At 31.5% G+C, this 13,177-nt stretch overlaps 1 protein-coding gene across 1 annotated transcript; it reads left to right on the top strand.

Annotated features, from left to right (window-relative positions):
* Positions 1-1,435: 1,435 nt before the first annotated feature.
* Positions 1,436-2,673, top strand: LOC112692814. The gene is made up of 4 exons (XM_025567614.1): positions 1,436-1,577; positions 1,751-1,819; positions 1,871-2,236; positions 2,372-2,673. The coding sequence occupies exons 1-4, from the start codon at positions 1,436-1,438 to the stop codon at positions 2,671-2,673; spliced, it is 879 nt and encodes a 292-aa protein (XP_025423399.1).
* Positions 2,674-13,177: the final 10,504 nt, after the last annotated feature.

Genomic DNA, 13,177 nt, shown 5'->3' with positions numbered 1-13,177 from the left:
GGGGGGGGGAATTATAATATGTACTACTGCTAGCAGACTCTCACAAATCACGCCACATAGATAGTATTTGTTTTTCACGCACATAAATTATATATTATACATAGGCGCGCGTACTGGTATGGCTTGTAGGGCTATAGCCGTACCCGAGACTTTTTTTTTAGGTAGGTACTAGGTACTTAAGTAAAAAGGGCTAATAACTTTTTTTGGAAAATCAAGTTTTTTTTATCAATTTTATCAAATTACAAAAAAATAAAAATTGCCGGGACTGACGTTCATTGATAATCAGATTGTACATCAGTTTTTCTAATAAATTTTATTTCTACTTACTTATGTTTTGTATATCTATTTTTTTTTTTTTTTTAAGGCGGGATTTATGAGGGTAGATTATCAAAAAAAAAAATAAAAGTACACCGGTAACAGGAATCTGCGCACGCCTATGATTTATTATTAAATTAAAGTGTTTTAATTACCTTGGTCATTGTTTTTCTTTTTATTGAAAAAGTCCGATATGGACAATTTTTGTCGTTTATTCATGTTTATTTGTTTATTGCTGACGTGACGTGTAGGACTGTAGGAGTGCGGTTGAGGTGTTTACTATTTTCAACAAAATTACAATTTATAAATTACATACGCGAGTACGCGACAAGCTAACATAATACTGATTACTCTTTCGTGGCGTACCTCGTTTCCAAATAAAATATAAATATTATTTAATTTTCCTTGAAAACGATCACCATTTGTTAATCGTCGATAACTAAAACAACGGACGGATTCTCAAAATACGGAATCAATATATTATTATTGTCAATGGTTTACTATAGATCGTTATCGTCGGTACACCCAGGGAAGTTTTCGTAATAGTTATATTTTTAGCAATTTAGCAGTTTATACCACGAATTAATACGCAGTGGAAATACTTGAAACGTGTTACATAAATTATATAACATTATTATATATTTTATTATTGCGTTCCTAATATACATATGTGCTAATAATAACCAGGGCCGGCCCTTGGGTAGGTCAACTGGGACATTTGTCCTAGGCCCCGCGCGAATTTTAGGGCCCCACGCTTAGGTCATGAGAGCTAGGTATATATATATATATAGTTTAATTAAAAAAATATATATCATAGAATTAAAGTTTTATGTTTTTGTAGTATTTATTTGTGATGGGCAACGATATCAATAATTCGATAAAATGTCGATATCGTGACACATTTTCGACACCGATACCATTCTAGTTGTACAATATATTGCAATATCAAATTGAAGAAAATGAATACAGTACACCTACCATACAAGAATATTTTTTAGATTTTGTAACGGTCGATTCTACTACCGGTTTAAATTTGTCAGAAGTTCTGATCACACAACTTAAATTATATAAAATAAACATTGAAAATTGCCGAGGTCAGGCTTATGACAACGGATCGAACATGACAGGAAAATATCAAGGAGTTCAATCCCGAATCTTAAATATAAATCCTCGAGCATTTTTTACTCCATGCGCTGCCCATAATTTAAATTTAGTCCTGTGTGATGCTGCTAAAAATTCAACTATAGCCATTACATTTTCTGGTATAATTCGACGTGTTTATACATTATTTTCGGCATCAACATATCGATGGAGTATCATTAAAAAAATTGTACAGTATTCACGATTAAACAATGGTCAGAAATGAGGTAGGAGAGCCGTATAAATAGCGTAAAAGCTTTACGTTTTCAACTCTCAAATATTTTAAATGCTTTAGAAGAAGTTTCTGAGACAGCTAATGATTTGATGGCCCGAAGTGAGACTGTTTCACTATCAAATGAAATCGGTAATTATAAATTTATATTGAGTCTTGTGATTTGGTATGATATTTTAACAGAAGTAAATATTGCGAGTAAAAGTTTACAAGATCATAATACGGATATAAATACTTCTGTAAAAATTGTTCAAAGTCTTATACAGTTTTTGCATCAATATAGAGAAAATGGGTTTAATTTTGCGAAAATTGCTGCTAAAAAATTAGCCGAAGATGCCGATATTGCAGTTGCTTTCAAAAATCCAAGAGTAAGAAAAAAGACGAAATTATTCGATTATGAAAATGTCGACGAACCTGTGTTAAATAATGAAGATCGGTTTCGTACAAATTATATTTTCATCGTTCTTGACCATGCAATACAGTCGATTGAGAAACGCTTTAATCAGTTGAAGACTTATTCGGACAATTTTGGATTTTTACATCGCATTGGCAAGTTGAAAATAATGGAAAATGATAATATATTAAAACACTGTAAAGATTTACAAATAATTTTAACAGATAATAATTTAAAAGATATAGATGGATTAGATTTATTTTCCGAACTAATTATTTTTCGATCTTTAGTTGACGAAGATACAAATACGCTCCAGGCACTTAATATTTTAAAAACAACTCACGGATCATTTCCTAATCTAACCATTGCTCTTAGAATAATGCTAACTATTCATGTGACATCAGCTTGTGCAGAAAGAAGTTTTTCAAAGCTAAAATTAATAAAGACTTATTTGCGCAATCGGTTAGGCCAAGGCAAACTTTCTGAACTAGCTTTAATATCAATTGAAGAAGAAATATCGTCCACCATCGACTACAAACATCTCATCGACATCTTCGCTTCGAAAAAGTCTAGAAAGAAAATGTTTAGGTAAGTTTTAATATGATAATTTCTATTTTACTTTATTTTAATTGTTAATGATATTATGATAAAAAGAATTAATCATGTATATTATATATTTACTTTCCACGATAAAACAGTGTAAAGAATATTTGATTTTAATTATTAATTATTATATTCCAATAGAATAAAATACCTAATAATAATTTTTTTGTTTTTTATTATTTTTTTTTTTTTTTTTGTTTGTATATGAAGATCGCTGGGTCTCACTGAGAAGTCTCGTATGAAGACAAAAAAAAAAAATAAAAAATATATGAACTAGACTGAAATGCATACTAAATATATCTGGGTAGAAAGAAAAATAATAATAATATATATAATGAAAACATGGAAAAAGTATATCAAATATATGTACATATTTTAAAAAAAAAAAAAACATTGAAAATTATTTTGTCCGGGGCCCCGCAAAAACTAGGGCCGGCCCTGATAATAACGAATAGATTACGAACTAATACCAAAAATTAAATAAAATATTAATCGTTTCCAATTTTTTTTCATATTTATTTAATTTTTTTAAGAAACAAATTCATATTCATATAATTGTTGAAGGACGCTGCGTCCCCTGCGTTCCTTGATGAATTAAATTAAGGGGTACGCTATAATATGAAGAAAAATGAAGAGTAGCTCAGACCCTCTGCGCCCCCCCCCCCAATTCAACCACTGGTTATGGTTATATCACTTCCTAGAAAAAAAAAAAGATACGCCACTGTCTGTAATATAGAATCTATATTACAGACAGTGGCGTATATTATAGATGTAATGTATATTCGAGTATTCGAATTTCGGTATTCGATGCTATAATACCTATTATTGTTAAACGTTTTGTGTTGCGTGAAAACATAAACGAATAATTTTCACGTATTGTATTTTAGCATCGAATACTGATATTCGAATGGTCGCCATGGACGCGTGGTTATCACATAGCAGTCCCCATCGTCGAAAGCGTATATCGAAATAGTGCATTACCGCCATAATCGCGGTAATGTTAACCTGTGTATATGTAATTAGTATTGTGCATTATTTTATATTTCATATTGTATTATCGATTTACCTATGTTCCTATAATAATGTAATATATGATACGGCTCAAGGGGGTTGTCATATCCACCAAACACCCACCTTGTATACGCCACTGGCAGGGCTTACAGATTACGATAATAATATTTTGTTACGTCACGTTTTTTGCAACGCTTATATCCAGGGCCGGCTGAAGGTTTTTTGCCACCCTAGGCAAATCTAATTTACGCTGCCCTATGCAATAGTTAATTTTTTGGTGAGGAAGGGGTTGAATAAAATAAGGACATTCATTTTTATTTATGAACCATTGTTTATTTAAACAAAATAAAATGTTTTGACTGACTTAAGTTTTCTTTACAAAATATAAAATAATAATAATAAAATTAAAATGAATGTTGGGTATGAAATAAATTAATAAAAATATTTATTTAATTTAACATTAAAAAATATTTAACTAAAAAATTAAAAATATATTAAATAAAATTAATTTTGTGAGCCTTTTCTTGGGCAAAATCAATCAGTAAACTTTTAAATTCCAGATTTTCCATTACTTATTTTTCAATAGAAATTGTAGCAAGATCACTTAACCTTTCTTGATTCATAGAAGGCCTTAAATAGTTTTCAATTATTTTTAATTTTGAAAAGCTCTGTTCAACAGATGCGACCGACACAGGCATAGTTAAAATAATTCGAAGTGCTACAGCTACATTTGGTACAAAATTGTTATTATTTACAATAAACTGTAACGCTTCTAATGGAGTACTGTTGGGTTTTAATAACTCGGATGTTGCTACTAACTCATCTGTCATTTCTATGGCATCAATATCTGAATTACTAACATTTTCATTTTCTGAGAGTAGCAATTGAAGATCCATACAATTTTTCACAATGTTATCTTTCGTTATACTTTTTAGACTACTTATATCATACAAAAATTTAAAGTTATCGCAGTGGTTATGTAATTGTTCAAATCTTTCTTCGAGAGAATTGAGAGCTACGTCTAATATATAAAAGTATAATTCAACTTTAAATTTAGTTTTTAAATTAATTATGGGTTCATCTGGTTGTTCATAAGAAAAGAACACGGTTTTCGTGGGCGTATAGAAGTTTGTTGCGTAAAAGAAGCCTCAATATCCAATTCAAGAGCTACGGTTTCAGCATCTTTTAAAAATTTATCAAAACTCTCATCACATCAAATTTTTTTTAAAAAATTAATAATGTTCTGATAAAACACTATCAAATTTTGTCAGAAGCTGTACTAGTCCGAGAAAATTGCTATTATTGTTTTCGTAAAGAACATCGTTTGTACCTCGAAGAGGTGAACATTGTTTATCAAGAAATTCAATGATTGCCATTAAACGCTCAAATATATTTTGCCAATGCCGAGTTTCATTATTTAATACACGTTGATGGGCAGCATCTATGGTTTGATTGCTATTTAATCTAGCAGACAGTTCCATCCATTTTTTTAAAGAATTAAAATGTATTTTGTTTGTTTCATGTTCTTTAACTATATTGTGTACGTTTTTCCAATCATTACAGTTAAATTTAGTCAATGCATAATTTTCACTACTAAATAATATTTTACAACAAAAACGGTACACAACATCATTTTTAATAAAATAAATTAACTACGTATGTTCTATAACTTCACCATTTTTTAATGTTTTACTTAAAATTGAAATTGGAAACCGTCGATTTAACGCATCTCTAGGATATTTGAAATCTTTATTTGGTTTAGTGGGACCTGTTTTTACTAATTGAAGTCGTAATGAATCTGAAAAAATCGCTGGCCATGTCCCGGGGTCAGATATGTTATTTTCATTCTCATTATATTTAATACTCGTATTTTCTTCCTAAGTTATGTTTATTTCATTGTCAGTAACTTCTAAGGTATTTGATTCTTTCAAAGTTGTGTTTATTTCATTGTCAGTAACTTCTAAGGTATTTGATTCTTCTAAAATAATTTTAGAATGTGTTTCTGGATTATTTAAAAGTTCATTATTTTTTTTCAAATATTTTTCAAAGGAACCAGAGTTTTTTTTAATTTCTTCATCACGTTTTAATTTTTGTTTTCGTTATGCAGCTCCTGATAACCGTATACGTTTTTGCTCTGACATATTCAATAAATATTAACGTGATAATTTAACAAAATTAATACCAATTAAGTGTTGCAGTTAAAAACGTATTATAATAAAAATTGTACACGTTCATACACTTGATACACTATCACTATCACTCCACAGTCTACAGCAAAAATTATTTACGTGTTAAGGTACGGTTTCCAAGCTGCGGCTGGAAAGGTACCTTGGCGGGCGGCTAAAAGTCCGGGACTAATTGTGTCATTGACCATTATTTTCCAATTACATAATTATTCTGAACTCGATAAGAACGTGTATTCATCTGTGGTCGACTAATGCATGTACCACTGTTATCGCCGTTTTATTTATATTCATGCAGTATTATGACTGGTGCGTTCTCGGTAAACTTGTTTAGTATATTTTGAACAATGAACATTTACAATTCAACATACTATATATATTATTATTTTGGTTCATTTGAAATTTTCCGCCTCCTCCCCCACTAGTGCCGCTCTAGGCGGCTGCCTATTTTGCTACCACATTGAGCCGGCCCTCCTTATATCTACTGATTGATAAGATTATATCGGTTTGTATAACACGAGGATCAATGTCCACTACGTCGTGTTGTTATTCGAGATCGTGTTTTTTGCGGTTTGATCGTAGGACATCGGGAAGTGGGGAGCGGTGATACCCGATTGAGCACGGTCGTTATCGGCCGACTTGACGACTCGATTGAGCACGGTAAAAAAAATATTGTGTATAACGTTGTCAGATTGAAAACTATAAGACTGGCAACACACAATCGCTATTTTACCGCACGACATTTTTACCGCGCCGTAATTTTACTGTGCGTTTTGTTAAAGTACATTAAAATGAATAGAGCACAACACACGAGTGTCGCGCAGTAAAATTATGGCGCGATATTTCGAAAACTGTCGCGTGTACCTTGACTTTAACGTGCATTAAAAATACCGCTATAAAGGCTTATCGTGAGTACTCTAAATTTAAAAATACTGACAACCTACTCAAATACTTATTGAAAGTTGAAAATAAATATTTAAAGAATAAAATTTAAATTTTTACCTTTTTTATGACAATCGTAAGTGCTATTATTTAACAAAAAAAAAAAAAAAAAATGTTATAACATGTGATTAAAACCTAATAAAATATTTTTAATTATAAATAATTATACTCAAATGTATTTTATTTTGTAATAATAATATGGGCACACTGAGCTCTATACACCAACAACAAAAAAAATGCGAAAAAAAGTGTCTTGTCGTTTTTTTATTGAAGAGTTATTTCTTTTAGGAAACCTGAGCCATAAATATTTTAAATTATGAAATAATCGTTACAAATCTAAAATTGAATTACATAATTATTATAAAAAAAATCTTGAATGCACAGTAATACGGTGCACCAAATAATATTCTACGCAACAAAGCGGCAACGTCGCACCCATTTTCGTGCTCAATCGTGTGGTTTTTGGGTTATTTTTTGGTTCCTATTGTTTGATTGCAACCGTGCTCAATCGGGTTACGAAAAAGATAAATCGTGCTCAATCGGGTTCCAGCCGCGGGAAGTACTTGTGTTGCTTTGCAACCGGACACCTTCTATGGTTTTTTGTACGCATCGAGCAGACCATAGGCGGACCCAGAGTTTTACATTTGAGTGCGCCCTGTCATTTTTTGGTTATTTTTCAAAATATAAATGGGAAGCTATAAACACGTACATGTAGACCGTGTTGTGTTTTAAATTATAAAAATAAAGGCTTCTTTAATGATGTAAAATAATGATTGGTAAAAAATACACGTAATTATTATTTCAGACTTATTCTGAACACTTGCAGTATTACTTACAAAAAACTAAAATTTAATTAATGTGTATGAACTTATATTCTTAATTGTAACTATTCAATTTTTGTATTCATATTATTCACATTAGGGTGTACCAAAGCACACTCAGCACACTCCGTAGAGCCGTCTATGGAGCAGACAACAGATATCTTAATTATTAATATACCGACTGTTTTTGAAAATTCCAAGAAATTTACCTCGAAAATATGATAACTATTGCACTTATAAGTCCTTTGAAACATCAGTCGGGTTCGTTATACGTATTCGTTATTCGTAGACTGCTGTCCAATGCGAAACTTTCGAAGTGACCAATTCGTGATACTGGCAACATGCACGGGATGATTTACGACGTGCAGAATATATTTATAGTGCGTATACGACTAACTCATGAACTGAAATAGTCTGGGTGAAGGGGGGGGGTACATATGATTAAGATTGTATACGTTTTGAACGACTGTTCACGTAAATCGATGTTTTTATATCAATATAATATTGTGCTGTATGCAGTGAAACATCGATAAGTCGAAAAAATTGTATTTCCCTTGAATTTTGATTTACCGAAGTACGGTGTATTCAATAAACGTAGGCATATATAAAAATGGTTGTAAAGCAGGGACAGGAACCGAACTGAAAATAACCGGTTCTGGAATCTTTTAAATTATAGGAACCGAATCTTTTATATTGATAAATTAAATACCGGAACCGAACTGGAATTTTTAAATTAAAAAGATTTTTTTAAGTTTTAAAATAAAATAGTATTACTTAGCATAATTTATTAGTTACGTAAGCAAAATATTCCGTTTATCAAAAATAATATCTTGGTGACTGTAATTTTCAAATTTATAATAGTACTACTGTGTTTTGTATTTATCATAGGTTACGTTGGTTGATAGAAATATGTTGTAAAATAATTTTCATTTACTACTATAATATTATTATTATAATGCACTGGGTGAACGACGATATATTATAGTATAGGGATGGGTAGTGAGTGAGTGATTTGAGTCGAATCTATCAGGTAAACCGAATGATTTGAATAAGTGTGCCATAATTCAATGACTCAATAACTCGATGTTAACCACTTATATATGTATAGATATATTTACCGTCTAGTTCTTATCAGTTCTATTAGTTTAATATTATCATTTTGTCAGTTCATGATTTGTGAGTTGTGTCAATTTAATTATGTAGTTTGATGGATTGGTGATTAATTTTTATCTAAAACGAAACATATATTTGATAAGATTACAATTGAAAAAAAATTCAAGAATTTACTGAATTGTGAGTTGACTCACTGAATTAAATCATTGGAAGGAACTGAACCAAGTGAATTGAATCATTAAACTGAGTCAAATTACCAACCACCATAGTATATTCACTATATAAGTGCACCACACCGTCAGGAAATACTATCATGTCTAAAATTGTCCTTATGATTAGCCATGTTATGACTTGGGAAAGGGCGTTCTGAAAAAACCTTACATCAAAAAGGGTGACTTGAGTAGAACAAATTTGGGAAGCACTGAGATAAGATAATATATATTAATTTTTTACCAGTAACAGGAATCGGTATCAATATTATCCAGAACGGTTATTTTATTTTCTGAGAACCGATAACGATAAATTCAAAGGATTCTGATCCCGTTCTAAAATATAATCTTTTTACGTTTTCGGTATATCGAGACCGGTGAAACACAGTTGCGCCCGTCCTATCTTTTTACATGAAAAAAAACACAACACGATTGCATCCAGCGAATTAGCTCAATAGCACCCGGTTTTATCTTTTTCCTGCAAAAAATGCAACACAGTGAAGTAGCTCAACAGCACTCCGTGAAATATAAGGTCTTGCCTTTCTAACAATTTTCAAATATACTATTTAAAAATACGGTCAGTGTGTAAAACTCAAAGTTTAAGTTAGGTTTGATTATCAATTTTCCATCGAGTATTTATGTTGACAATGATGTGACAAAATTTCTTAGCGTGCTCAATGAACACCATCACCACATAATTTCAGAAATCGTAGTTAGTAAACAAATAATCAATTGTAGAATAAAAAAAAAAAAATGTGAAAACGACTTCTTTACGAGACCGAATAAAATAATTAGACAAGAACTACGTAGCACAGAAAATTGTCAATTCTAAGCTTGTAAAATTGGGAAGGAAAACTGTTAAAATGATAATTTAACCTGATTTAAACTTTGAGTTTTACACTCCAAATATATTTTTATAAAGTATATTTGAAAATTGTTAGAAATGCAAGTCTTTATATTTCACGGAGCACTATCGAGCTACTTTGCTGGACGCAATCGTGTTGCGTTTTTTGCAGGTAAATAGGTAAAACCGGGTGCTATCGAGCTAATTAGCTGGGTGCAATCGTGTTGTGTTTTTTCATGTAAAAAGGTAGGACGGGCGCAATCGTGTTACAGCCATCGAGACGTTGCAACACGATTTTTACCCAAATAATTACACCACGATTGCGCAAAAAATTTGTAACACGATTGCGCTCCAATCCCTTTTTACCTGATAAAATCACAACACCGTTGCGCACCAAATTATTTGTGTATATACTATGTATAATAATTTATGTACAACAGAAAATAATGTATACAATGTAATATACAAAGTATATAACAAAATATATTAAGTTTATTTAGGAGAAAATGCGATTTATACGGTAAATAAATAATGTAATTATATAGAATATAAGATTAAACTTTAAAAAAAGTATTCAAAATCTCTATACTGTACTTAGAATACATGTAAAAGTTATTTAAAATACTGTAATGTATTCGGAACATTACCAAAGTCTGCTATTTGACAATAATTCCAATGGATTATATAAAGCTCCTTCTGGCCCCTTCCTTAAATCCGCCACTGGTGTTACTGCCAACCTTAGGGCTTAGACTTTATACGGCCGATTTTTAAGGGGTTTGAGATAGATAAATTACAATACTCTCGAACATATTGATTATCTACTTTGGACCCCAGGATTTTATTTACCGGAATTATACGTTCCGAACATATACAGTTTTCAAATTTTTGATTCCGGTGATATATGGTCCGGATAAATACGTTCCGGAATTAATATGCTCCGCCAATTTATTTTCCGGAATTGTACGGCCTTCCTATACAATACATACTTTCTATGATTTGCATATGCTTGCACTCAGACTATTAATTCACAAAATTCACTTTTTTAAAATCAAAATGAAAAGTTGATTAAGCTAATGATAGTTGTAATAATAATATCGACTAATCGACTAATCGACTATCAGTATCGAAAAAAAAACAATTTTTATTAAAAAAAATTTCGACTATTGACCATGTCAGTAAATACATTTAATATACATGTAATTTAGAAAAAAACAATTTTTAATCAAGCTAACGATGATAATTTGTTGACAGTCCTAAAGCTTGTAATAATTGGGGAAAAAATTGTAAATTAATAGGTAAAAAGTTTGGGTGCATGTATAAGAAAATTATTGGTAGAATGTATGTATTGTATTAGTGACGCACACAAGATTTTTTTTCGGTGGGAGGGGGGTTTAAGGTAAAAATATAACACATTTTACAATTAACAAAATTATGCAAATCCTTAATATATTTTGATTTTAATAATAGCATTGATAATAGAATAGACTATTCTATAATCAATGATAATAGGTATTCAATACTAGCTCTTCATATTTTTAACTTGTAAAATTTGTAAATTTTAACCTAGACATCAGAGAAAATTTCGGGGAGGGGAGTTATAACCCCTTATCCCCCTTCTGCATGCACCACTGTATTGTTTACATTATTTTATGTTGTATATAAATTATTATACATGGTATATACAAATATAGTTTGATGCGCAATGATGTTGTGATTTTATCTGGTAAAAAGGGATCGTGGCGCAATCGTATTGCAAATTTTTTGCTCAATCGTGGTGTAATTAGTCGTGTCAAAAAAGGAAAAATTGCGCAATCGTGTTGCAGCCATATCGAGACAGTTACCCACAGTTGTTTTTTAACGTCAGGGATTTTAAAATTCGTTCGAAAGGCGTTGGATCGGCTTTCATACATACAGTACATACTATACCTTAAAGTATGCGGAACGTATACCGGGTCTCGTTCTATTCGTTCGATGTGACCGTTCTGTCGTCACTAGTATTTCTTGCGCCGCATTCGGGTCCACCCAGCAGACGAGTTTTGCGATCTTCACAGAAGCGTTATCGGTACACCGATACTCGTCGCGAAAAATTGATTCAGTGTTATATACGTGTATCTGCTGTCGTCGAACAGACACACCGCGTTGTAGTGCACGGTCAAAGCTCCGACGATTTAAAATGCAGCCGAATAAAAGCTAATCAAAGAGATCGATCGAGCTTGATCGGTAAACGATGTAAAGTGCACGCGCGCGATCAAGAACGGACATCACAGACAATGGATACCATTAGATAACCCTAGGTTCGTCCGCGGTGGGGATCGGATGGCACGATGATAACGTTAGACGATAAACGTGGCAGCGTTGGATCAAAAGTTAATCGGATTTAACGGACCAATGGACCGTTTAAATACTTTTAAGAGTTATTTTAAGTAAAGTTAAGATAACACCGTTATCGTAATGCTATTACATAAAGGATTGTCTTCCGGGAGAACGGGAACGTTTCAGCATTGATTATAGAATAGATTAATTATCTATTTTATAATCAATGGTTTCAGGTAACTCTTGCAGTAATACGATATATATCGATTTACAAAATATTTTATTATTGAAAACAAAATCTACGTTACAATAATATGTAGTAGAATTGGACGAGTATTGTTTTTTGATGTCGAGGTTGAGTCGAGTTTCAATTATTTCGAGTCGAATGGAGTTTGACATTCGAATACTCGACAAATGCCGAGTACTAGGAAACATGTCGAGTAGTTATAAACTTTCGAGTGATCGAGAAAAATGTCTCGATAGTCAAATATTCGGATTAATTCGAGTAAAATTGAATACTAATATTAACGAGTGCAAACATTATTTTTGTAGAGTCGAATCGAGTACTCATTCATCTCTAATATGTTGTTTTAAGACTTCTAACATCCAAGAAAATCATATTTTAAAATGTACGTTCGTTATAGACGTTGTCCATTTGTACGCGTAAACGTTCCCGAAATGGAAATGTGTGACATAACCAAGTTGTCAACAGAACTGAAATACAATTTTTTTTTCACTGAACTGTAATTGCCTCGCAATTTATAGATATAGATATTTTGGATTTTGGAAGTGATAGAAAGAGCCGCGTGCACTATGTCAGCGTTTGTTTGCGGGAACTTATATGCTTATAGAACTAAATACCATCATACAGACATTAATTTTAAAACGTGATATTTTTAACCTACGGGGTCTTTATTGTGACATTCTGACTTATGTTTTAAATAAAAAACTTTACAAAAAAATATTTAAAATAAAAAAGATGAAAATACGTTATTCAGTGAGAGTTATTTAACATTTTCGTTTTTTTAGAAGACTGTAACTAATGCAATGGCGAAGC

This window comes from Sipha flava, unplaced genomic scaffold (genome assembly GCF_003268045.1).
Source record: "Sipha flava isolate LNK unplaced genomic scaffold, YSA_version1 117_pilon_pilon, whole genome shotgun sequence".
NCBI classification, from domain to species: Eukaryota; Metazoa; Arthropoda; class Insecta; order Hemiptera; family Aphididae; genus Sipha; species Sipha flava.
The sequence above is the reverse complement of the archived record's forward strand: the minus strand, read 5'-3'. Positions and strand labels throughout refer to the sequence as shown.